Source organism: Mus pahari, chromosome 3 (assembly GCF_900095145.1).
Source record: "Mus pahari chromosome 3, PAHARI_EIJ_v1.1, whole genome shotgun sequence".
In the NCBI taxonomy this organism is placed as follows: domain Eukaryota; kingdom Metazoa; phylum Chordata; class Mammalia; order Rodentia; family Muridae; genus Mus; species Mus pahari.
The window spans coordinates 164,104,037-164,130,000 of NC_034592.1; the positions used below are offsets into that span (position 1 = coordinate 164,104,037).

The window sequence follows — 25,964 nt, forward strand, 5'->3', positions numbered from 1 at the left end:
TTTCTGAGTTCGAGGCCAGCCTGGTCTACCAAGTGAGTTCCAGGACAGCCAGGGCTATATAGAGAAACCCTGTCTCGAAAAACAAACAAACAAACAAACAAAAGTTTAAACTGAAAAAGATAATATGATAATGTTTAGGACAGAAGATGGTGAGGAGAAATAAAGACCAAGCAGAAGTGCTGGAAAGTCCCATGTGAGACCTTCAGCCCCAGTGCTTTGGTATCCGTAATCCCCTTTAGGCAACAAACTTCAGTCCTGAGTAGAATGGAGTAATATAGAAAGACAGTCTGAACAGAACCCTTTTACCTGCACAGGTTCCTGCCACTTCTCAACTACTTGTGACATAGATAGTGAGGTTGTCCCATTTACAGATGGGGAAACTGAGGCTCAGGAAACTTCTCTGAGCTGTATAGAGACTGGTTGTGTTGACAAGATTGCCTACAGTCCTTTCACTGTAGGCCTGCTGCTTTAGACGACACATAGTAATAGACTCTAGAGACCATTTCTTGAAGAAGAGGGGGTGCTATCCAATCAACTGGATCTTCACAGAATAGTCAGACATAGTGGGTGTCCGAGAGGCAAGAGGTAAAGGGGCTACCATGGTTCCCATGTCGGTTGAGGGGAAATAGAGATTACAGTGCCTTTCTCCAGCCTCAGGAAAGCTGTGCACCATCTAGATACCCTTCGGGCACTAAAGAAGTAGACAGACTGATACCATTGTTTCCTGGGTCCAGATTACCATTGTAGGCAAATAGCACACAGTACTAAGTGAATGGAGGGGGACAGAGCTTAGGGAGCTTTCATACCAGCCTTGAGTCACTGGAGATATCTAGGTGGGTGCTGGGACAGTTTAGGGAATATATACATGGTGACTCATCACACAAATGCTAGCCCTGGACTGCCTGTAGGGAGTCAACTTGGAGCTGGCCTCTTGAGACCTGGCAGCTGGGTATCTCTCCCTGTGCTTTTCAGAGTCAGTGGCCTCAGGTCACTCACCATGTCTGACACTGAAAGAACATTCCTAGACTTGTTTCACCTTCTCATCACTTCCCATCTATGCTAGCTACCATGAACAATTGGACTCTATCCTATTGTTTGTGGCCACCAGATATATGTGATCACAGTTGCCACAAGCTCATATGTGTGGGCTTAAAACCACCACACAAGATTCTCCTATTTATACAAAAAGACTTGGTTGATGCCCGTAGTTCACTGTGTGGAGTCATCTATTGCGACCATCTCCTCTTAACTAGGCTGGAACTAATATCCGCTGCAGTTTTCTGAACAGCTTTTACTTACAGGGTGCCTTCCCTTGAGTTTCCATCTCATAGTTCATAAGAGACAAGGAAGAGTGCTGGCAGGGACTGGTTCAGACGAAGGAGATCATGAGCTTCTGACACTGAGATCTTGGGTCCCACCTCCTAAAAGTTCCCAACCCAGGAGTCTTTGTATATGGCCTTTATAAGGCCCTATGTCAGCAGTATTTCAGATATGAACACATATAGTCCTTATATAGACCCAGCCAAGGTGACACAAAATTGATACTTGCAAACATTTCTCAAGGCCCATGTAAAACTAATTCTTTTTTTTTTTTTAAATAGTGTTAAGACTCTTTTCCCAACTATTCCACGCATGTATTTCTATATCTTCATATTCTTGTGGTAGCTATGTTGTAAACAGCAAGGAGACTTTGGTACCTGTCTGAAGACTGCTAATTCTATTCTAAAAAGTCCAAAATGAGGAAGAAAATTCCTTCCTTCTTCCCTTCAAGATGACCTATTCTAGTCAGGTAGCGGTGGCACACGCCTTTAATCCCAGAACTCAGGAGGCAGAAGCAGGTGGATTTCTGAGTTTAAGGCCAGCCTGGTCTACAAAGTGAGTTCCAGGACAGCCAAGGCTACATAGAGAAACCCTGTCTTGAAAAACAAACAAACAAACAAACAAACAAACAGAAAGATGGCTTATTTTGGCTGGTTCTTTCAGCTCGGCTGCACAATGGTGATGCCTTGTGGCAGATTTTGTATCTTGTCATTTTTCCAATCTCAGCTACCCAACATTAGCCTTTCCTAGTAAGGTTCTTTCTTAGTATTCTTCTACCCACCTCCATGTTGGCACTGATAAAGGCAAATAGCATTCGATGTATGTGGGCACCCAGAGGCCAGAACACTGAGCCTAAGGCAAAAGTCCTCAGAAAAGTCCTCAGAAGGGTGGGGTAGGGAAAGGGGCTGAGGACAGGGTGGTTGCCACATGGTGAAACTTTGCACAGTATGAAGCATGTCACCTACTGAGTTTCCTGTAGTCAGCATTGAAACAGCTTCCCTACTACCAAGTTCCAAGCATGAAAAAAACATACAGCTATTGTCTGGTGTACAGACACAGAGTACCTAAGAGCCAGGTTTTTGGCTGTGAAACTTCATTTGGATTTTTTTAAACTAATATTGTAATTGCTAAGGGACTACTTGACCATTATAAACAACAACCACAACAGGGATAAACAAGGCAATAAGTGGTATTCTTAGCAATGAGATCAAGAAAAGAACTGCCTTTCACATTTAACCCTGAGGATTCTGTGCCTGCCACTCTTTTGTGTATATCTATAGTTCCATCTGGAGCACTGGGTTTCATGCCTGAAAAAAAACCCAAAACCAAACTCTGTTGTTTCACAGTGTATAGGTCTGCTCCTGAGTTCTTTTAGTTTTTACATGTCTGGAAATTTTCCAATTAAAAATGCAATGTATTTTAAATTGGGGAGTTTTATGTTTATAGATAATTTCAGCCACAAATAGTTTCATGGATTCCTCATTTCTGCACAGATTCTTTTGTTCTTAATAGCGTACATTAATATACATTGTTAAAACCAATATCAATATATATGACTATGAACTAAAGTCTATAGTTTTCATTAAGTTTGATTCTTGAAATTGAATATTATGTGTTTTTGTGGCACTGGGACTTTGCTCAAGTTAGGTAAGAACTTGCTCTACCATTGAGCTACATCCATAACTTCCTGGTTTTGGCAAATGTTAATTACATGTTTCTACTATTACAGTATCATACAGCATCACTCACTGTCTTAATAATCTTTCATGATCCACCCTTCTCTTGCAATCACTGAGCTTTTGAGAGTTTCTATGATTTTTTTACTTTTCCATAGCTCATATCATTGGGATCACACAATATGTCATAACTTTTCCATATGAGTTGTTTTTTTTTTTTTTTCATTTAGCAGTAAGCACTTGGAAGCTGAAGAGATAGCCTGCCACGTAAGCATGAGGACCTCAGGTGATTTTCCCTAGTATTCATATAGAAAGTTGTTTAGTGAGAATTCTCAAATTTTGGTTTCTTTAAGAAACACAGAAATATTATAAGAATGTGTTTTCATTTTAATCCCAGGTGTGGGGCTGCTTTGGACTGACCACAGCAGCTGACTGTGATTTGCCTCATGCTCTAGCAGAGGCATTGTTTGCCAGCTCCAGATTGTTTCTGTGATTGTGTGATATTTGGAATTCTGGGAACTTTCAGAGGGTATATAAATGCTAGGGCCCTGAGAGGCAGGGTGGGTGGAGACTGGTCATTTGGGCGCTGTTTGCAGTTTGTTAGTAGTTATGCTCAAAAAAGAAACAAGAAAAAAGAAATTTGATTCACAGATCTCTCTCTCTTCCCTCTGTCATTTCTCTCCTATCTAGTGATACAGGATGATGCAGCGGGGAGGGGCAGTGGGTAAATGGTGAAAAAAAGAACCTACAAAGTAGCTAAATTCAGCTACAAAGTTGGGCATGGTTCAGACCTGGGGAAACAGAGACAGGAGGATCCCTGGAGCTTTCTGGATTAAACTCCAGGTTTAGTGAGAGATAGTTGTCTCAAAAAGTATGGTAGAGAGAAATAAAGGAAGAGATTAGACATTGATCTCTGGCCTCCACATGTACATACACACATGTTCATGTATACCTATTTACATATGCATGCAAACACCACAGTCACACCAAATTTTTTTTAAAAAGCAATTAAGTGTGTAAGGTTGCTACATGTCTTTTCATAGCTCAGTAGCTCACTTTTCAAAAAAAATCCCTGATTAAAACAGTTATGTGGATATACCTCCCATCTATTTAATATTTTTGTTGCTTCTAATGTTAGATGATTACAAATGAAGCTGTTATACTACCTATATGTGCTGGTTTTGTGTATAGTGGTAAATATCTAGGAACTCAAATGGTGATTTTTAAAAAGTTTTATGTATGTTTGAATAGTTTTGTATAGCCCTGGCTAGTCTTGAACTTATTACACTGCCAAAGTATGACCTTGAACTCCTGATCCTTCTTCCTCTACCACTAAGTGCTGGGATTACACGTGTTTGCCATCACATCTTATAAGACTTTGTTTAGTTCAGTAGCAAACTGACAAACTATTTTCCAAAGTAGCTTTATTATTGTTCATTCACACCAGCAATTAAAGTGATGTGCTGTTGCTCTACATCTTCACCAGTGTTTGGTGAATTATAAATTTTATGAATTTTGGCTATTCTAATAGGTGTGTATTGATATCTCATTGTTTTATAAATCTGCAATTACCTAATGACAAATTATGTTGATATGTTCATATGCTCATTTGCCATCTGTATATTTTCTTTGCTGAGTCATATGTTCATAGCTTTTACCCGCTTCTATTTGTGCTGTTTATTTTCTTATTGTTGAGTTTTAAGGATTTTTAAAAATCCTTTATCAGATATGTGTTTTGGGAATAGTTTTTCATTTCTATTCTTTTAACAGTATATTTTACAGACAAAAGATGCCAGTGTTAAAAAGATATATTTTACCTTTAAGTGTGTGTGTGTGTGTGTGTGTGTGTGTGTGTGCACACGTGCCTGGGTGCCTGCAAAGGCCAAGTGTCTTGGGTACTGGAAATCAAATTTGGAAGAACTATGTCTCTATTACTTTTACATGTGGATGTCTAATTATTCCAGCTTCTTTTGTTGAAAAGACCATCCTTCCTCCATTGAATTGTGTTTGTTCTCTTATCAAAGGTGAGTTTACTATATTTGTATAGCTCCAACCTAGGCTTTGTATTTGATACCATCAATTTATTTCCCCCATATGACTCTTGATTACTGTAATTTTAATAGTAAGTCATGAAATCAAATGTTGTTAGGCCTATACTTTTGTTTTGTCTTTGATCATTATTGTGTTATCTATTTCGGGTCTTTAGCCTTCCCACACAAACTTTAAAAAATAGTAGAATCATTTTCTTGTCATTCGTACCACAATCCACTGCAGGTTGAGTGACTTTCTTACAGCTATTGACTCAGGCATCCAGACTCCTTCCATCTTGATACTACTTCCTTCAACATGTATCCTCCAAGCAGTATAGAGGAGATGTGCAATCACAATGATACAGAACAGGTTTCTGCTTCTCAATTCAGAACTGGAAGACTAAAACTCAAAACAATCTTGACAGGTAGCTCTAAAGATCACTTAGACTTTGGTCTATTTTGTAGGTTTCTTAGAAGTGGTCAGAACTGCTAGTTCAAGGTTCAAGTGTGCAGATGGTCATCCCCTGCGCCAGGTGAACTGGCAGGGGCAGGGCCGGCAGTCATTTGTGCTGTAACTCCTGCAGGCGAGTGGATCCAATCTATCACTCTTGTTTCTTCACTCCTGCCTTTTCTACTGTGGGGGGCTATGTCCTTGAGTGGACATAAGCAGGCAAAATGCCCTTCTCCCGCTGACACACCAGCATCTTCTCATATCATTAGGCCGGGATATGCTCGGAAACCACGTAGTGACCATTCAGGCAGGGACACACTTACTCAAAACAGTGGGTGGAAAGGGGCAGGCTCGTGGGCTGTGCCGTTGCCCCTTTAAGAGTGTCCTCCAACCGCACATGCTCAGTTCAGGTATAGCCCGCGCACGCGCGGAGGTAGCAGCGGATGTTTACAGCGGCTGAGGTCCGTCCGAAGCGACAGAAGCGTCTGAAGAACTGCTCTCCGAGACTAAATCCGAGGGCTGCTGAGCGCCGAGGTAGAGCCATCTCTGCCCCTCGGCCCTTCCCTCCATATCCCTTCTCCAACTCTGGTTACCCGTCCCTCAGCATCCGTGTCTCTTACCATCTCCGAGAGTTTCGAACCCCAGTGCCTGTCACCCCCGCCCCCCCATCTCCTTGCCGAGCACCCTCCACGCTGCATCCTCCTCCAGCACCTCCCTCCCCTCCAGCGTGCCCCCCCCCCCCGCCTGTTGCTAATTCTGGGATCTGTTTGCTCTAGTTCTACAACCTATTTCTGATTAAGTAGGAAATGTTTGCAATTAGCTCAAGGGCAAGTCGGGCATTGACAATGATTGAAACAAATTATACCTAAGAAGGCAGAGTATCCTACAGAGGAGAAAAGAAAGACCCCTTTAGGGGAAAGGTTTAAAGTAGCTGGAGAGAACTTTGTTTTTTATTAAACCTGTGCCTCTGCCATCAACTCCGTCATCTGAGTATCTGCCCCCTGCTCTCTTGGGCCCTGCACTGTTGTTCTCTGTTCTTATTGAAGACATTGCTAATGTGGGTTCCATTACGTCTGGTAGGCTGCCTCTAGAACGAGGTATTTAAGAGGCTCGGCACTGATTATATATAAAAGGAATTGAAGTGAGCCCTCTTGAGGTGGTGGCATTTGGTCTTTTCCCTGGCCCTGGTTTTTCTCCATTCTCTGAGACCTTGCTGGGAGACTTGTGAGAAGAAACTCATTTTTCTTTTTTTTTTTTTTTTTTAATTCCGATTAGAACCAAAGCTTTCCCACGCATGAAACAGTAGAAATTGTCCCTAGTCAGCATATACTATTTGTCAGCTTTCATTCAGATGCAGACCACAAGTGGTATGCATTTGATGCATACCCTCCAAGAGTTCTGGTTTTCAAGGCAAAAAGCCTTAGTTATTTCCCTTGTTCTTCTGACAGGATGATGGTTTAGAATACATGTCCCTAGGAAGGTATCCCCTAAGAAAGTGACATCCACCTGACTGTGGGCCAGCTGTCGTAGTTTTTTCAAACACAGTATAGATATGAAACAGGGTTCTTTCACTTGTGTTGTTGCTGTCCACTTGGGGTCCTGTGCTACAGCTGCTCAATTTTTTTCTATGCCCCTTTCTTCTGTTGGCCTGTGCTAATCAGTTCTGAATGGAAACTGTAATAAGCATTACAGCAAGTAGCAAAGTGTGTAGCGTAGTGTAGTGAAGGAAGGACAATCTCCTAAAAAATAATTCTTTGCCTTCAATTGGAATCTACTGCACTTCATTCTTGTGCAGTGATACTATTTGGTTTGGAAAGAGTATTTTCAAGTGTGTTTTAGGGCTTTTTTCTTTTCTTTTCTTTTTTTGACATGGTGACTGATCACATCTATCTCAGCAGCAAGTAGTGATGCTTCTATGCAATGTAACATTAGATTGTCAGACAAAGCTAATATTAAGTATCACACTCTATCATTATTCACCCACTCTCCACCAAAAGCAATTAATTGATAGGGCTACCTTGGTGTTCTGTGTAGAGAATGAGCTACAATAGTCACACTTTCTTTTTTAAATGAGTGAATTTATTAAATATATATAGCAAGCAAAAGTAAAAGAACTAATTAGTAACAGAAGTAGTTGGTAGAAAGCATCAAGTTGAGTACTCACTCTAGTAGGGATGACTGGGATAGCCCAGTTGAGAGACCAAACAAAAGGTAACAGGAGAAATCATCTGTGAAAATCACATTTGAAGCAGCCATTTGGAATTCCTGATAGAGAACCCAAGTGAAGCTTCCAAGTTTAAAAAAAAAATAGATAGATAGATAGATAGATAGATAGATAACATCATCAAGTTGAGCACTTACAGTCATCTAGTAGAAATCAACTGGAGAAGTTGAGGCTGTCAGTTGGAGTTACCAATTGAACTTTCTCTTCTCTCCATGTTCGAGATTTCCATGGCTGAACTTCTGTCTTCTTGTTTCTACCAAGGCATTTTTATACCATGCAATAAACAATAGTCTTGTAAATGGCTAATCTTTTAGCTATCCTCAAGGACAAATTGTTTTACTCTTGGGCTGTTTTGTTCTACCTTTCCCCCATCATAGAATTAGGTACCCACCAAGCTCCAGGAAGAGGTCTTCAGAGAACATTTGGAGACTGCTAGAAACAAACATACTGGCTTTGGTACAGGAGAGTCCTCACTCTCATTGTCCACTTTCAACAAACTTAAACAGCATATTACAGTTTACCAACATAATGCACATTATACTTGATTATCAAAGTATTAACAAGAAATTAACAAAGAATGTTGTTCTTTTGTGAGTCTTTAACACCTGTATTCATGCTGTGAACAAAACAAAAGCCTTTGGCTAAACAGTGCTGGTTTTAACACAGCTCCTCTTGTTGTCTGTGACTGTGAGCAGTTTAGTAACTCAGACCAGCTTGCCTTACCTTCTGGTGTTGAATGTAGTGCTGTCTGGTAGGTAGGAACTGGAAAAACAGGTGGCTGATTTTTTTTTTTTCTATTTACTGAAATTCTTTTAATGTGGAATTAGCTTTCACTTAAGGAAAAAATTCAGTAACATAAATGTCTAGTATAAATGAAATATATCTAATGTGGTACCTGCTAAAGATTGTTTATTTGTAGAACTGAGATAGGGTGAAGAGGATGGCTTTCTTGATTCTGTAGGACATGTGTTAAAGATGTTTTTCCTAAACTGGCCTGTAAGCATATAAATACATTACTCTATTTTCAACTGGTGTCCCAAATTTTAATATGACTATGTTAGATCAGTAGTGTAGCAATAGAACTAAGTGGCTTATCTAAGATTAAGCCCCAGCTTATTAGCACTAGATCACAACTTAGATCAAGGGCTCTGAATTCACTTGAAAAGTAGATTAAATTTTAATAATTGAACAGTGATTTGAAAATCTAATATTTTTCTTGATTATGAAGATGGATTATTTCATCATAAAATGGAAAAGAATTTATATCAAGAAGGTTTTTTTGTTTTTTTGTTTTTTTTTTTTAAGATGCTAGAGTGGTAGTTGATTTTCATTCCTAGGCCTAATTCTCTAGCACTGCTGTTACCAGTTGTGCACATAGTTGTGTCTAGGGATGGGTGTGTATAGGGCCTGTCTCCAGTATTCCAGAGAGAAGACTGAGATAACAGGGACCATAACATAATTGTTGTTATTGTTTGAGACAGGTTCTTATATAATCCATGCTGGCCTGGAACTCACTGAAGATGACCTTGAACTCCTGAATAGGAGCTGTTTTGATTCAGAAAGTCTACTAATCTTCTGTGGTTTGGTAGTCTTTCCTTCAGCAGTTTATATCAGCATCACCAGCTTTTAAGAAATAAAACCATTAGTTTGGAAAAGTCACCTGAGGTCAGTATAAAACTGGGGAGGATATTTTTCATTTTCTAGAAAGAAAAAGACCTTTCCAGGGTAAAAAAATATTCCCTGTCACTAGATCAGGGAATATTGTTTTAGTAGTTGTACCTAAAGGGGATGCTTTCTTCACCAAGATGGGATAGAAGATAAGAAATGTACTTAGATAGCAAGGAAAAGGAAGCTATATAGGAAGTAAGCCACCAATTGTCCTGTCAGTGACCCTTTCTACTCCTAAACTTTACCCTTGAAACTGATTTTATGTTTGTTACAATAAAGTGTCACAATGTGTTCTATTTGGGAAGAAAGTTTTGTGAATGTTTTTACCTAAAATTTAAACGTCAGAGTAACCTAATCAGTAGATTGGATGGATTACTTGATGTGGGTGAGTTTATGTATATGTTGAGATGTAGTGATCCAGTTAATGGTAATTCCATTTAAATTTGAATTTCTCTATGGCTCAGTGGCTGAAGGTATCTGCCACCCAGACTAAAAATCCTAGTTTGATCCCTAGGGACCACTCCTGCAAATTGTGGCACCTATAGGGCAGCAAATATACTTTCCAAATAAAATAATAAATGTAAAAATTTTTAAAAATTGAATTTCAGTTAAACATCAAATAGTGTATTATTTGTTATTAGCTTAAATTTCTAGTGGAGCTAGTGTTTTGATTTCTTTTGTTTTTTTCTAATTAAATTATGGTGTGTGGGCTCACACATGCCATTGTGTACATGAGGAGATCAGAGAATGACCCTGTGGCACTAGTTTCTGTCCTCTCAATATTATGTAGGTCCTGGGGAGTGGACTTGGGTCATGAGCTTTGTACAGCAAGTACTTTACCCTTTGAAATATCCCTCTGACCCTAGAATTTCCACTCCTAATACCGGTATCTTTGGAGGGTGAAGTAGTTATTGACAAAACATACTCCCATCTTTATTACATTCAGAACTGAGAATTTGGAAATAGCATATATTTAGAGATTTCTTTTTTTGCTCTTGACCTGAATGTAAATAGTTATTGAAATTTTAATTGTAGTCTTGCTTGGCTGTAATCTTGAACATGGGCGGTGCTGTGAGTGCTGGTGAGGACAACGATGAGCTCATTGATAATTTGAAGGAAGCCCAGTACATCCGGACGGACTTAGTAGAGCAGGCTTTCCGAGCTATTGATCGAGCAGATTATTATCTTGAAGAATTTAAAGAAAATGCATACAAAGACTTGGCATGGAAACATGGAAATATTCATCTCTCAGCCCCGTGCATCTACTCGGAGGTCATGGAGGCTCTGGATCTGCAGCCTGGGCTCTCATTTCTGAATTTGGGCAGTGGTACTGGCTACCTCAGCTCCATGGTGGGACTCATTCTAGGTGAGTGTGGATACAGAGCTTTAGTCCCCTCTGCCTTAGTACAGCTGGTATCACTTTGGGTAGAAGACTTTGTAGGCTGGTTGCATACCCTGCTGGAGATCATGGTCCTCCTATTAGTTGGCTGAAAGTAGGTGGTGGGTGACTGATGATATCCACTTGTGGGCTCTGAGTTGGGGGGCTGCGGTTCCTTTTCTATGTCTCCTCCTACCTATACTGTTGCATTCTGCTGTGAATAATGGAAAACAGCAAAGGTCTGTAAACTTTGACCTTATAGGATTTCTTGATTTAATCTAATCACTCTTTTGCTCATCTCCTTTGAGTGTCATTAAAATTCTTTGGTAGTTGAAGTTCTTTGTAACAGTTTCCCTTTTGTTGTTTGCTACTAAAAGAGTAGTAAGTTTATGTAATTTTAAGGAATTTTCAGAGATGGAAGGGATTTATTAGGTTATGGTATTTTGAGCCGTTTAGGCTATTTTCTTTACAGATGTATGAATATAGCCATTTCTGATGATATTATCAGAATTATCAGCTGAAGAGCTATTGAATTTCTGCATTGTGTAAAACATTGTAGTGAGGCAAAGACTTCAGATGTTGCTTGTGTTTCTTCTTAATTGATATGATTTTTAACCTCAATTTGTTTTTGATTGACTAAGGCAGTGGTTTTGACTTGGGGGAAATAGATAATAAAACCGCCTATATTAGAAATGCTATTGAAAAGAGCCTAAGAGTGAAGCCTTGTGGTCGTAGTGGTGGTGGTAGTGGCACATGCCTTTAATCCCAGCACTCTGGAGGCAGAGGCAGAGGCAGGTAAATTTGAGGCTTGCCTGTTCTACAGAGCTACTTCCAGGGCAGCCAGAGAAACACTGTCTTGAAAAACCAAAACCAAAAAAAAGAAAAAAGGAAAAAAAAAAAGAACCACCACCTAAGGAGCTGAGAAGATGGCTCTCTGTAAATATTCTTTGTACATGAAGACCTGAGTTCAAATTATGTAAAGGTGAACACAAGTTTAAAAAAAAAAAAAGCCGGGTGTAGCAGTGTGTGTCTGTATTCTCAGAGCTGGAAAACAGAATTCTAGTGGCTTGTTTGGCCAACCATTTTATCTCATTTGTTGACCCCTGGGTTTATTTAGTGCTACCCTGATCCAAAAAGTAACATTGAGTAACCTGATGTTGACTTCTGCCATGAACATTCATGGATGTGTGCATCTATACACATGTGTGTGGCATACATGCACGTGCGTGCACACACACACACACAAACAAACACACATACACACCTTAATACCTAGTAAAAGAGTAAGCCTGGAGACACTGTGGCACTTGATACTGCCACCAGTAATAATGAAAGTGCTGTGAAATATAGATAAATCCTAATACAGATTTCAATTGTAAATACAGGTTTTTAAAAATTTGTTGTAAAAGCTACTACTCTTGCCTTTTTTTTTTCAATTTGTAAATGATACTTTTAATGTATGAGAGCTTTTTGAGAAGTCAAGGCATCAAAACAAATACTATGTTAGTGAATGTAACCTATACTACACATTGAAAGACTCCCTTGGGTGGTTTAGAGCCACGGATATGCTAAGACCTCAAACCCTTGTGAGTTTCTCTAATTATACACTGCAGAATTATCCGTGTTGTAATTAAGAAAGTACAGAAAACAAATGAGCAAGGGTTATTTTCCTCATTCTAAGAGCTTTGTTTTCTCGAACCTCTCAGGTCCTTTTGGTGTGAACCATGGGGTGGAGCTTCATTCAGATGTGACTGAGTATGCGAAACAGAAACTGGATGTCTTCATCAGAACAAGTGACAGTTTTGATAAGTACGATCAGATGCTATTTATTAGTTCAAACAAAGGTTGTTAATTATATATAGAAAACGCCAGTTTATTAGTATCCATGTGCCAGAAAACATAGTTGAAGTATGGTTGGATGATCCTAGGTTATATGTGTGCCTACCCTTGTTACTGTGTTAATATTCTCTAGTATCAATTGCTTTATAGTTTTTATTTTTTTCTTTCTTTTTTTTCTTTTTCTTTTTTCTGGTTTGTTTTTTTTTGGGGGGGTGGGGTGGGGGGGAAAGGTCTCTTTGAATAGCCCTTGCTGTCCTGAAACTCACTATGTAGACCTGGTTGGCCTCAAATTTATAGAGCTCCACCTGTCTCTGTCTTCTGAGTGATGGGATTAAAGGCATGTGTCACCATACCTTGCCAGCTTTGTGTTTTATAACTTATGATACTAAACATCAAATTTTCATTATTATAGTAAGAGAAAAAAACCAAATAATTTATTTTGTTCAGTTTTTATGTTCCAGTATTGAAAATTTATATCACCTAATTGTTTTCTGAAAGAGTAGACATTTCAGAGAATAAAAAGTGTTTTTTTGCCAGTAGTGGTGGGCAGAGGCAGGCAGATCTTTGTGAGTTTGAGCAGCTTGGTCTACATATCAAGTTCCAGGCTAGCTAATAAGGAAAGCCTGTCTCAAAAAAAAAAAAAAAAAGGAAAGTGTTTTTTTTTTTTAAGAAAAACCTCCTGTTGGGACTGGTGAGATGGCTCAAGAGGTAGAGGCACTTGTTGCTCAGAGTGATGACCTGAATTTGATCCTTGGGACCCACCTGGTGAAAGGAGAACTGACCCCCCACAAATTGTCCTCTGAAGTCTTCACAAATACTGTGGCACACCCATATGTATACACAGGTGAATTCCCATAATGAATAAATAAAATCTAATAAAATCCCCAGTTGGTTGTCATGCAACTGAATGTAGTGCTGAGCATTGTAAAAACAGTGAAAATGGTGGCTGGTGTTGCTTTATATTTGGATCATGTTGGAACATTCACTTTTTTCTATTTTGTTTGTAACGTATACGGTTCTATTTCTATAGTATTATTCTATTTGGAAATGTAGCTTCTAACTCCTGGGTCTGCAATGTTTTACATTGTTTTGTGATTTTGTAAGTAAAACATAACCTGTGGTTGTTGGGATTGGGGTGGAAGCCAAGAAAACTCACTTCAGATACAGAAGCTTTAAAAGAAAAGCTTTATTTTTTGAGCATCCAGGCAAGCAGCTAGTTCAGGATCTGAACCATGTCCCGGAAGGGAGATTGTACAATATTTTTAAAGGATGGGAACCCAAAGTAAGTGGGGACCTGAGGGAAGCTGCAGTGTTATCCAACTGAATGTTGACATTATGTGTTAAACAAGGGAATACCCATTGGAGACTGGGCCTTATCCAAGGCAACTGGCTTCAAGGTCTTTAATTCATTCTGTTGTACTTTAGGTCCAGAGCTCAGAATGATAAGGGGACAAAGGAGCTGGTCAGCTGCATGTAGTTAATTAGGGCATAACACAATTGATTATATAATTTTACAACTTATGCACCTTGGTTTAGATAACAGCAATTTCTATATGTTTTGCCTATTAACAGACAATTAAGAAAACATTTGGAGAAGTGAGGTAGGTGTTTGTTCCTAGGCCTAGGAACATGAACTTGTTTGACCCTGCCAGCAAGATAGCTGGACTCATACAACTGCCCCTAAGATGTCTAGACTCAGACAACTGTTTATCATAGAAGCTGTCCATTTATAGGGAAGTCCTCAGATCCCGTAGGGCCTGGGACCCTGAATTTAGTTTCTCCCATATTGCTAAATGGAGTTTGAGAGCAAAATAGTAGTACTTAGAATTAGTTTCTTTTGCTTGTTCCCAACATGGCAGGCATAACTTTGTTTTTATGTACTTATAACGACATATGTAGTTACAGAAACCTTTTTTTCTTTCAGATTTGACTTTTGTGAACCTTCCTTTGTAACTGGAAATTGCCTGGAGATTGCTCCAGATTGTTGTCAGTATGATCGTGTTTATTGTGGAGCTGGTGTGCAGAAAGAACATGAAGAGTACATGAAAAATCTTCTCAAAGTTGGAGGGATCCTTGTCATGCCCTTGGAAGAGAAGGTCAGGTTCTCTACACAGCTGACATTGTGTATACACTCCTTCAAAGTCAGTTCTTGCAGTAGCTTCTGCCAACTAACCCTAACCCTAACCCTAATTGCTGGGGCAAGAGTAGCTTACTTTTGCTAAATTTTCTCTTTTAATTTTAACTCTTTGCTGTTCTGTGGCCAAAAGCTGCTGCTTCTGGCAATAAACTCCTGCTGATAGCAGCAGGGGATTAAGAAAAGTAGTTACTCAGGCTCTTTGACTAGAGGCCCTTGCTGATTAGGTGAGAGGCTCAGAGTTTGTTAATTCTTTGTGAGCCAGAGAGAAAGGAAAAGAAAAACACCCACTCTGGATGAAGCAGTGAAAAGAAGCTTCATTGACCTTTATTTCTGTTCTTAGTATATTTTCTCTAAAAATTTGTCTCATATAACTATCAGGTAGAACTGCTACAACAGGTTAATTACATGATTCTCTAAATACTTTTACATGCCAATAAGTTGATAGTAAGTTTAAGGCAATAATTCATATCATAGATTGATAAGGTTTAAGGACTTACAACAGAATTATTTACATGTCCTTTCATTAAGACTAGGATCTGACCCTGTCTCGAAAAACCAAAAACCAAACCAAAACAAAAAAACTAGTATCTGACTAAACATTATCTGTTACAGGCCCCCCCCCATAAGTTAATTATAAATTTAAAGCAATAATTTTTATGTCACAAGTTAGCATGGTTTTGTCAAGAGACAAATCATCTGCTTTATGTCTTATTATTTTGAAGTTTTATATTGATAAAATAGTCAATATTTTATTTTTTTATCCTCGTACCTACAATAAATTGTCCATTCCCAATTGTTCTTAACCTAGACGGAATGTTTTCCTTGATTGTACATTGGTTCCAAGCCTTTCTTTTTCTAGTTCAATTGACCTATGACACATGAAAGTTTACAGAGCTCTATTTGCAGCTTTTATTCTATAGAAGGCATGAAATTATTTGTGTAAATTTAGGAATTCTATAAAATCATTATCAGGAATTATGAAATCATCAATTTGTCTACACAAAGGTAATACATGAGAGTACATCTTCATGCTGATCTGCAGAAAATTTGCCCAATAGTGTGGGCTGATGCCCAGGAATCCTTAGGTTGTGTAATAGTGACAGGAAAGGCATATCAACAGCAACAGCAATCCTGGGGTGAAGTCTCTAAGGACCCTGCATCCTCAGAGCTCACCCATCACAGTCTCACAGAATGGTGAGCCATTGTCAGAAAACTCATTTGCTTGCCTTAGCCTTTCCTAGATGGCTTCTATCAATTTTAATCTTCTTAGTGTGCTTGCTTAATACTTTGATAGAAAGTGTTTTACACATTCCCACCCTTTTCAAAAATTTTCTTGTATAGACTAGCTTGTAACTTATAGTGCTTTACTTAAGAGAGTTCATGAATTTAATTTTAAGTCATTTAATTTTAAATCAATATCATTTTGATGTTTACAAGTTGCACTTAGTTGATAAATCTCTTTGTGTGTATGTATGTATGTATGTATGTATGTATGGTATGGTATGCCACCACATGTATGTGGGTACCAGTTTGTTTGTATGCATGTGCACATGCATATGGATGCCAGAGAATTGACATGTGGTGTCTTCTTTGGATGTTTTCCACCTTATGTATTGAGGCAGGGACTCTCACTTGAACCCAGAGCTCACCAATTCAGCTAGTCTAGCTGCCTTCCTCTGGGGATGCCCTGTCTCCATCTTCTGAGTGTTGGGGTTACAGGTGGACCACACTACCTGCCTAGTGTTTGAATGCTGGGAATTTGAACTCTGGTTCTCGTGTTTACATGGCAAGTACTTTACCAACTGGGCCATCATCCTAGTCCTTATTTTTTAATCTCTTGGGTTATTTTCTTTTCCTCATATTTTCTTTGCAACTGATTTTTTTCAGAGGACTAGGTTTTTGGTCTTAAAGTATTTCCTACACTTTGGAATTTCCAGCCCATAGATCTCTGTGGTGGTGGATTGCATATTCTTCTGACCTTTGTACTTTCTACCTATTGGCAATTAGATCTAAAGGCTTGGTATATTTTGGCATATTTTGATGGAGAAGAACACAAGAATATAAGTCATGTATTAAAATAGACATTTATCTTCAGTATACAAAGGATTGATTATAAGACCACTTTTCTTCCACTCATAACAAAATTTACAGATGCCTCAGATCCTTTTATAAAATCACATAGAATGGCAGTGGCGTACAACCTACACATGTCCTCCTTTGTACTTTATAATACCTCTAAATTACTTGTAATACCTGATAGAGTATCACTGCTATATAAATAGTTGTTTACTATGTTGCTTAGGGAATAATGACAAACAAAATCTGTATATGTCCAGTGATACATGATTTACTTTCTGAATGTTTTTAGTATACAATTGTTTGGAGGTAAAAACCTTAGATCTAGAAGACAAGCTCCATTTAAGTTTATGGCGTAAGCAGCTTTTCTGTTTACCTTGTAGAATGACTGGAATGACTCAGCCTGATTCATTGTTTTATTAAGAACTATACATTTAAGTTATTTTCTTGGTTTTTTTTTTTTTTTTTTTTTTTTGAGACAGGATTTCTCTGTATAGTCCTGGCTGTCCTGGAACTCACTTTGTAGACCAGGCTGGCCTCGAACTCAGAAATCCGCCTGCCTCTGCCTCCACTGCCCGGCATAGTTATTTTCTTTCTTTCTTTCTTTCTTTCTTTCTTTCTTTCTTTCTTTCTTTCTTTCTTTCTTTCTTTCTTTCTTTCTTTCTTTCTTTCTTTCTTTCTTTTTCTTGGTATTTAGGTGCTTGTTAACGTTGATAAAGAGAAAACTACTATTAGTTATTTGGTCCCCCTATACTTCAGGGATAAATTTTGGTTATTATTGTTTGCTTATTAATTTTCTTAATAATGACTTTTTGACAAAGGGAGGTAACCAATAAGGTTTTTGTTAATTTTTTTATTATCACTGCAAATTTTTGATTGAGATGATTTTAGCTCTAGATTAACATAGGCATCCTCATTAATATTAGATAGGCATCCTCATACCATTTCTATTTGTTCATCTAGATTATAAAATACAGGTTTATAGTTTTAAGGTCTCATATATAATTTATGTATTATAGTTAAATATTTGGTGATCATTATAGCTAGAACTCTCCTTTAAAAAAAAAAAGTTTCTGAAGGGGCTGGAGAAATGATTCAGTGGTTAAGATCTTTCAAAGGTCCTGAATTCAATTCCCAACACCCACACGGTGGCTTACAACCATCTGTAACCCTAGTTCTACAGGATCTGAAACCCTTTTCTGGCCTTGGCAGGTACTAGGTACACACCAGATACACAGGCTAACACACAAACAAAACACTCACATATGCAAATAATAATGAAATAGTTTTTTTTTTTTTTTTAAGTTTCTGGGTGATAAAGAGATGGCTCAGGAGTTAAGTGCATACTGAGCTTACAGAGGATCTGAGTTCAGAAAACTCATGAAGGTCTGTAAACTACAGATTTAGGGAATCTGATGGTCTCTACTGAACTCTTTTTTTTTTTTTTTGTTTTTTGAGACAGGGTTTCTCTGTGTGGCCCTGGCTGTCCTGGAACTCACTCTGTAGACCAGGCTGGCCTCGAACTCAGAAATCTGCCTACCTCTGCCTCCCAAGTGCTGGGATTAAAGGCGTGTGCCACCACGCCCAGCTCTACTGAACTCTTAAGAGTACTGGCACTCACATGTGCATATAAGTCAAAAAATAAATCTTCAAAATTTTCTGAAAAGAATGTGTTTGCTCTCAATATAATTAATCTTTAGTAATTGTACTGCTTAATCCTTTTAAAGAATCTTATTTTTGGATGAGTTTCTGGGTTAGATATTTTTAGAAAAGATAATCATATAATCTTCTCAGTCTTATGACCTATTAAGGGCATATATAGACTGTCCTAGTCACAGTGAACACATAGAGGCTGTGTAGCTTAATTGGATTCTTTGGTACTAATCCTATAATATAAAGTGCTTTGATGACCCACACTACCGTGTTTCAGCAGTAGCATATTCTACTGCACCCCTGAAGTGCTGTCAGTGACAGTAAGGATAGTTGTCATAGGTATCTAGTATGACACATCGATGTTGATGAAAGTCACAGCAACAAGGTTTTAGTATCTGGCATTTGGGCCTCTCTTGTCCCCTAGGTATTGCAGGTGCAGATGGCTTAAAGCTCAGATGTTTTTGTGCCTTGGATGCCATTGCAGCTGTACTCCTGATAGCAGCACATAGAATTCAGGGTAAATGGTTGAAGTATTGTAACTGTTGTACATCTTTGGTTAGTTTTACTGAGGACAGGCCATCCCCAACTTACCTTCAGCCACTGTTTTGAAGAATCCTAAGAAGTTATTTGTATAAATCTTATCTTCATTATCTTTTTATATTTTCTTGTAGTCCTTTGACTGACTTACCATTTGTGTTTCTTATAAAGAGAAGTTAGGTCAAGGAGTTTGAGTATGTTCATGCTTAGCATTTTCATAAGAAACATAACATTTATGTTAGTTGTTAGTCATACCACATTAGGTGTATATAAACAGGCTGTTTCATATTTAGATTTGCTCTATAGAAATGATTACACTTAAATATAAGTTGTCCAGTGGCCAAATCCTTTGGATATTTTTGTTTTGTTTTTGAGATAGTTGACCAAGATAACACGCACAGGCCCTTCTGCTTGGGAAACAAAAAAGATTCTGGCTGTTTCCTTTGCCCCTTTGGTCCAGCCTTGCCGTTCGGAATCAGGACAGTCCAGACTTGTCCAGCTACGTGAGTATGAACATCCTGTCTTTTATCCTTGATTAAAGTTAGGATAGAAACAAAATGTACAAAAAATGGTTTGATATTAAAGAGTGCTAATCTCCCCAGTTGAATCCTCAAAATATGCAGGATGTTTTAGATATTTTTAAAGTAACTCTTTTTAGTTCATCCTGATGATTTTAAATTTTTAAATCTATAAAATGTTGTTGCTGGTCATGCTTTTGAGAGTAGCAGATTCACACACAAATAAAGGAGCTTATTTTGGGAATCGTAAGCAGTTTGCCTTGCTTGCTGGGAATTGTTACCCGAACATAGCCCTCTTTCTCACAGTACCTGTCTCATGCCACTTTAAGCAAATATAGATGAGGAACCTGTGCTGCTGCGTGATTGAGAAACTTTGTGTAGCCTCACATGCTTTGAACCTTTGTGTTTACTCTCTAAGATGCAGGCTGTACATGGAGCTAATGTAGGCTGACCTTCACCCTGATGTTTGTTTCATATTTAAAATATCTTTTACAAAAATAGGATTTCAAAGTGATGAAGATTTAGGATTTCCAAATGAAAACTATCCATCATACTTTCTGATCACTTAAAACATTTGGTGAAAGTCTGAGTGAGAGAGAGAGAGTGAGAGAGAGAGAGAGAGAGAGAGAGAGAGAGAGAGAGAGAGAGAGAGAGAGAGAGAGAGAGACACTATGAATGTGAATTATAAATAGTTCTAACACATATATTTTGGTTAATTTCTTCCAAAAATATTTCAATTAGTGGAGAATTGTTTACTAAATTGTCCTACTTTGTGTATCAGGTAACATAGACAAAGCCTTGACATTTGGTAACCAGTAACAATGAAACATACAAAGAGCTTGGAAGGATGAGGGAAGTCATGTAGAGGATGATGTTATGTTGTGCTTGGTTATGTTCAGGGTGAAAGGAAACTTTCTTAAGAGAGGTATAGAGAATCTCTTATTATGTATCACCTGTCAATATAAAAGCTTATGGCCAATAAGCTGAGGCAGGAAATAGGGGGTCAGACATCCAGCAGGGAAAGAGAATTCTGAGAAATAATGAGAGGCATGGAAGATTTGAGCTGAAATGCTAAGGAGTCAGACAAACTAGCAAATAGCTGAACTCAGGATAGAATAAAGGGAAAATTCGCCCCAGGAACTCTTGAGATGGATGTACAAAGACAAGAGGAAACCAGCCATGCAGCTGAACCCAGGTTAAAGTAACAGGGATAATGAGTTAAGAAAAAGTCAGAAAACAAGCTAAAACTTACAGCCTAGTCATCTATCAATGAATTAGTCTCAGAGAATAATTATTCATTCTGGGAGCAGAGGCTGAGAGGAAAAACTTGATTAATTTTTATAGCTGTTGCTTATCAGCATTTAATCCAATCCTTTAATTTTCATATTCAGTTATTATTATGGGAAACTTATAAAAATGGTGGAAAAATCTAAAGTTATAGAGAGGAGTAGAAAGCTAGAACTGGGCAAACTTTGGGACACACACTTCATGGTGTAGTCACTGTGGGATATATTGGAGAAACTGACTGGAATGTAGGTTGGGTTTTAATTCACTGTGTGACTGTGGAGAGCTTCAGATATTATTCAAGATGTTGTACATTTATATAGGTATAATCCTGTCAATCGTTTGTAGGGTGAATTTGTCAGATTGTTTTTCTGAAATGTTGTTATTTAAATAAATGTGGCCCCTACTAAGAAAGTGCACCATCCTTTGGCATGGTGTCTGGTTCTGGAAGACAAGAATTCATGAAAACATTTGGGAGACTTTGAAAATCTAGTTAAACATGAATATTTCTGTATGAGGATTTGTCAAGCCTTGCTAGGAACCTTAGGCATGAATTGCCTCCTGAAATGCGAATGTTGAGTAATAAACATTTGTGTGATTTGGTTAGAATTTCTAAAGTGATCAGCTGGGTAGGGTGTTTGCAGTTTCTGTCTTTTCTAGATCACTGAAGTTGATGAGACCAAGGGAATAAGAGAAACCATATAGCAAAGCCAGCATACAAAGAGACCACGCAGCTTGAACATGCACTGCCTGGAGCATCCTCCTAAGTGGCATGCATGCAGGTTGGAGGCAGAAGTCAGGCAGGAAGTTGATGGGGTTTTCCCTATCATGCAAGAGAAAAAGATTGAGACACCACCAGCCTCTCAACAGGAAGGGTTCCAGGACATATGACCTTTCTGAGGAAGAACAGGAGAGCCTAAGGTATTGTGCTGAGTCTGGGGTAGGTTTGACTTGATTGGGACTGAGTTTCAACTTGGGGAACTGCTCTATATTATTTAAATTTACAGAATAGATGTTAAACCAAGGATTAGCAGTCATAGAGAGGAGTAGAGTTGACACTGAGCCTTTGGGCATGTCACAAGGCCTAAGAGAAGTCAAGTCATAGAGAAGGGCCGTGAACCTGGCCATAGTGAACTGCATCAGTTTTTCTGGTGGCCCTCAGAGAAAGCTGGATACTTGGGAGGTCAGAGCTGATACTTGGGAGCCCAGTGGCCAGTGATGAGACTGTTTTAGCATCTTGGGGAAATAGCCAGAACTAATCTTTTTTTTTTTCTTTTCTTTGTTTTTTTGGTTTTTTGAGACAGGGTTTCTCTGTGTAGTCCTGGCTGTCCAGGAACTCACTCTGTAGACCAGGCTAGCCTCGAACTCAGAAATCTGCCAGTCTCTGCCTCCCAAGTGCTGGGATTAAAGGCGTGCAGCACCACGCTGGGCAAGCTCTTAATCTTTTCTTAATTGAGTTGGTGAGAGCAAGATATAGTACATGTCATTTGTTGTCGAGAGTCAAGGCCTTAACTGCTCAGTAGAATGATAGGATGCAGGCAAGGTACCACAGCTCCATCTTGCAGAGAGAGCACATGCCCATGTTCTCAGGGACAAAAGAAAAGAGAGAAGGCTTGGTGCCTCAAAAAGAGGGGGGAGGCATTGTTTGTTGTTAGAACCTTGTCTATCAACATTTCTTGCCTTTCTGCAGGGCAGAAGATATTGGTGGGTTCAGACAGGGGTTATGATTTTGGTTACAAATGTTGCTGATAGCATGAGAGTCCCTTCTATAGAGTAGCCTCTTCCTTGAAGATTATGTGTCCTGGAGGGGAAAAAAGTGACTTAGATTTTCTGTTTAACGTATTTAAACTCATGTAAAAGGATGTTAGAAATGTAGATTGCTGTGAGTGGATTTATGTCATTGAGCAGAATAGAGTTATAAACTAGGCTGTGAGAACAAACCCTAAGTTTCAAATTTTACCACTGATCATCTAGATAGTATTTCTTTCCTTTTCAGAGTTGAGAACTAGTATATTTGCAAAGCTTTTGAGAAACACATGTGGTGCAAAGTAGACCATTGGTTCCTATTTGCTTAGAATACTCCCCTTTTTTGAAGTCCTTTCAGCAAGGTAGGTGTGGGTTTGCCCCACCCATGCCCACAGGCTCTGCCCCTGTCCACAGCACCACCAGCCGTGCGCAGCCTACAGGACCTGGCCCGGCTTGCTATCCGTGGCAGCATCAAGAGGGCTATGCGACAGGAAGCCACCAGAGGAGGTGGCCTGAAGAACACACCTATGTTTAAAAGAAGACGAGTCCGTCGCCGCAGAATGGAGACCATTGTCTTTTTGGACAAAGAGGTTTTTGCCAGTCGAATTTCCAACCCCTCTGATGACACCAGCTGTGAGGATGCAGAGGAAGTGGCAGAGAGGACCTTACAGGAGACCAAACCTGAGCCACCAGTGAACTTCCTTCGTCAGAGGGTATTGCGCCTCCCATTGCCTGATCCCCTGAAGTACTACCTGCTGTATTACAGGGAAAAGTGAGCTGTGGGAGAGTGGGACCAGGATTCCCAGAGGAAACTGCTGGCCAGGTACATGTCTTTTCCCTTTCTTGGTTCCTGTCTTTCCATGTAATGGTGTGATTTATTTAAGTACAGTCTAACAAGAAACTACATAGAATTATTTTCTTTGGGGGTGGGGTAGGGTGTGCATCTTTTTGGCTCTACTGTAACTTGAATTCATTGGGAACTGCATGATGTCTGCTCCTTATGCAGGCAAACTTTCACATTGAGACTTGAACTAAATTTGATTGGATCCTGTGTGAAGCAAGGGGCAAGTCTGTAAAGGTGTGACATACCACCACTCGAATTTTATGTGGTGGTTCTGTTGCTGGCTTCTGACTTTTGCCTTTTTCTATGTTCAGAAATGTTTAAAATCCTCCCTTATTTAAATCAAACTGATCAAATATTATGTGAAATATCAACCATAATTTTTTAAAGAAAAAGAAAATGAGATGCAGAAGGAGGGATAATGTATAGAACTGCCAGATATCTTTCAGGAATTTCCAAAGACTTCCAAGCAGTTGATCCTCCCCCGATTCCTTCTGATACTTTATTGGAACCACCATCAAGTAATCTCTTTTTCTGAGAGGAAAAGTTTTTCCTGAACTATCGCAGTGATTCAAGAGTCACTGAACTGCAAAGACCAGAGCAGTTCTAAGGTATCTACATGAGAATTTTCCGTGCAGGTGGAGAGACTGCAGTGTTAGAGAAAGCCCGTGCTTCTTGACTTCTTTGGTCATATTAGAGTAGGTCATAGATTTTTATCTTTTATAATTCTGGAGAAAAAAATTGTTAGTTTTGTAAGTTTTCTTAAGAACAGATATATGTATTTTACTAGCTCCATTGCATTAGAGCAGTTTAACTTAGTGACTTGTGAAATCTGTCATCTCCAGGTCATAGGTGTTGAGAACTATCTAATTTAAAAAAAAAAAAAAAAAAGGCAATCTTTCTGACTGTCAGAGGGAAGGAATTGAAGTTACATTGCTGATTCCAAAAGCTGGCTCTTAAAAAAAAATTTTTTTTTCTAGCCCAAAGAAAAGAATAGTGTTGTTAGTAATAAGCCCAAATTAGAGTATTAATTTAGGATTAAGTACTGAGATTTTATGATTTACTTTTAGTTTAGCCTCATGTGACTTGCAGGAAGAAATTTGATAGTTCTGCGATTTCTCCAGCTTAAATGGGTATTTTTGTTCTTCTTTTTCCTTTTCCTTTTTTTTTTTTTTTAAGTTAGTTGAATCATTTTTACCACACATTATAGTCTGCATGTATAGCTGGGAAAACATATAATACCCTACATTATAAATATAATGTACATTTACATGACTTTAAATGTAAGCTATTTAAAGAAATTCATAGTTGTTTTTACTTGCCTTTTAACTCCAATTTGGGCTTCTTTTCTTTCAGAGAGAAATGCATGCTCTAACTTGACTTGCAAATGTTTGTAGTTTGCAGATCGTTCTTGATGTTAACTCTAATTGTTAGCTAGACTTTTGTTACCTGGAAAATTTTGGACATAAAATTAAATAAATGATACCTGTGGAGTTTGTATATTAGGTGGATTGGTTGAATTTTTTCCTGTGATTGAGTATGGGCTACATTTTGAAAAGCCACATTTGCCTTTATGCTGGACTTTTAAAAAAATGACAAACGATGTGTAAGACATTTTCCCTTTATATGTTAAACTCTCCTTAGCATTTTGTATTTATATTTTATCACTTTGTGATTTTAAACCACAATTCAGTGAAATATAGTTGTAACAAGTGAGAAATAGATTGGCCTTTATCTTATACTTCCAGGAAAAATTTAAATTTTCTCATAAACACTTTGCTGTCAGAATTCAGTATATGCCAATGATATATACAATAATATCCCACATTCTGTTTTCAGACTAATAAATCTTAATATAGTCTAATGTTTGTCTTCAGGATCTGTATTGTAAACAAAATATTGACAGTGGCTATGTTTTAATGAGTATTTTTAAACACATGACTTCTGTTGTAAGAATCAAAGGTGTACATAAAAATAGATTTGTCAACATGGAACTTAAAGTTGAAAATCCAAGAAATTAGAAACACTGATTTTTTTTAATGAGGTGAAACATATGGGTAAACACAAATAAATCAATAAAACTGTGTTAAGACATTTTATTCTCAGTATTGTTTCTGTGTTGAGTATGGGATTCTTGATTACATTCTTTTAAGACTTCATAATGGGATTGGAGAGCTTGCTCATGCAGAAGATTCAGGTTTAGTTCTTAGCAGTCACATAGCAGCTCAAAACCGACTATAACTCCAGTTCCATGGGATCTGACTACCTCTTCTGAATTCCTGTGAGCCCCAGGCACACATGTGGTGACTTGCCTACATGCAGGCAAAGCACACATGCATATTAAATAAATCTTTAAAAACATGTTTACTAATACACGTCTTTTTCGTTATTAAATTTTCCTTCATCAGATACTTGTATTGTTTAATTTATAATACTTATATATGATGATAGAAGGAACATTACCTACCTCCATAATTAAAAATGTGAATTGGGCTGGGCAATGGTGGCGCATGCCTTTAATCCCAGCACTTGGGAGGCAGAGACAGGTGGATTTCTGAGTTCAAGGTCAGCCTGGTCTACAGAATG

At 38.4% G+C, this 25,964-nt stretch overlaps 1 protein-coding gene across 6 annotated transcripts; it reads left to right on the top strand.

Annotated features, from left to right (window-relative positions):
• The first annotated feature begins 5,880 nt into the window (after positions 1 to 5,880).
• On the top strand, positions 5,881 to 25,474 carry Pcmtd2 (protein-L-isoaspartate (D-aspartate) O-methyltransferase domain containing 2). Of its 6 annotated transcripts, none has more exons than XM_021192469.1 (7): positions 5,881 to 6,011; positions 9,183 to 9,366; positions 10,405 to 10,735; positions 12,454 to 12,556; positions 14,511 to 14,682; positions 19,369 to 19,492; positions 22,952 to 25,474. In XM_021192469.1, exons 3-7 carry the CDS (start codon positions 10,429 to 10,431, stop codon positions 23,311 to 23,313), a joined length of 1,068 nt encoding a protein of 355 aa, XP_021048128.1. In that variant the 5' UTR covers positions 5,881 to 6,011; positions 9,183 to 9,366; positions 10,405 to 10,428; the 3' UTR covers positions 23,314 to 25,474. The 6 variants fall into 6 exon arrangements, with proteins under 6 accessions (XP_021048128.1, XP_021048130.1, XP_029392215.1 ...); XM_021192471.2 differs by having other exon boundaries at positions 19,365 to 19,492; positions 22,952 to 24,878; XM_029536356.1 differs by having other exon boundaries at positions 5,926 to 6,011; positions 23,304 to 24,878.
• Positions 25,475 to 25,964: the final 490 nt, after the last annotated feature.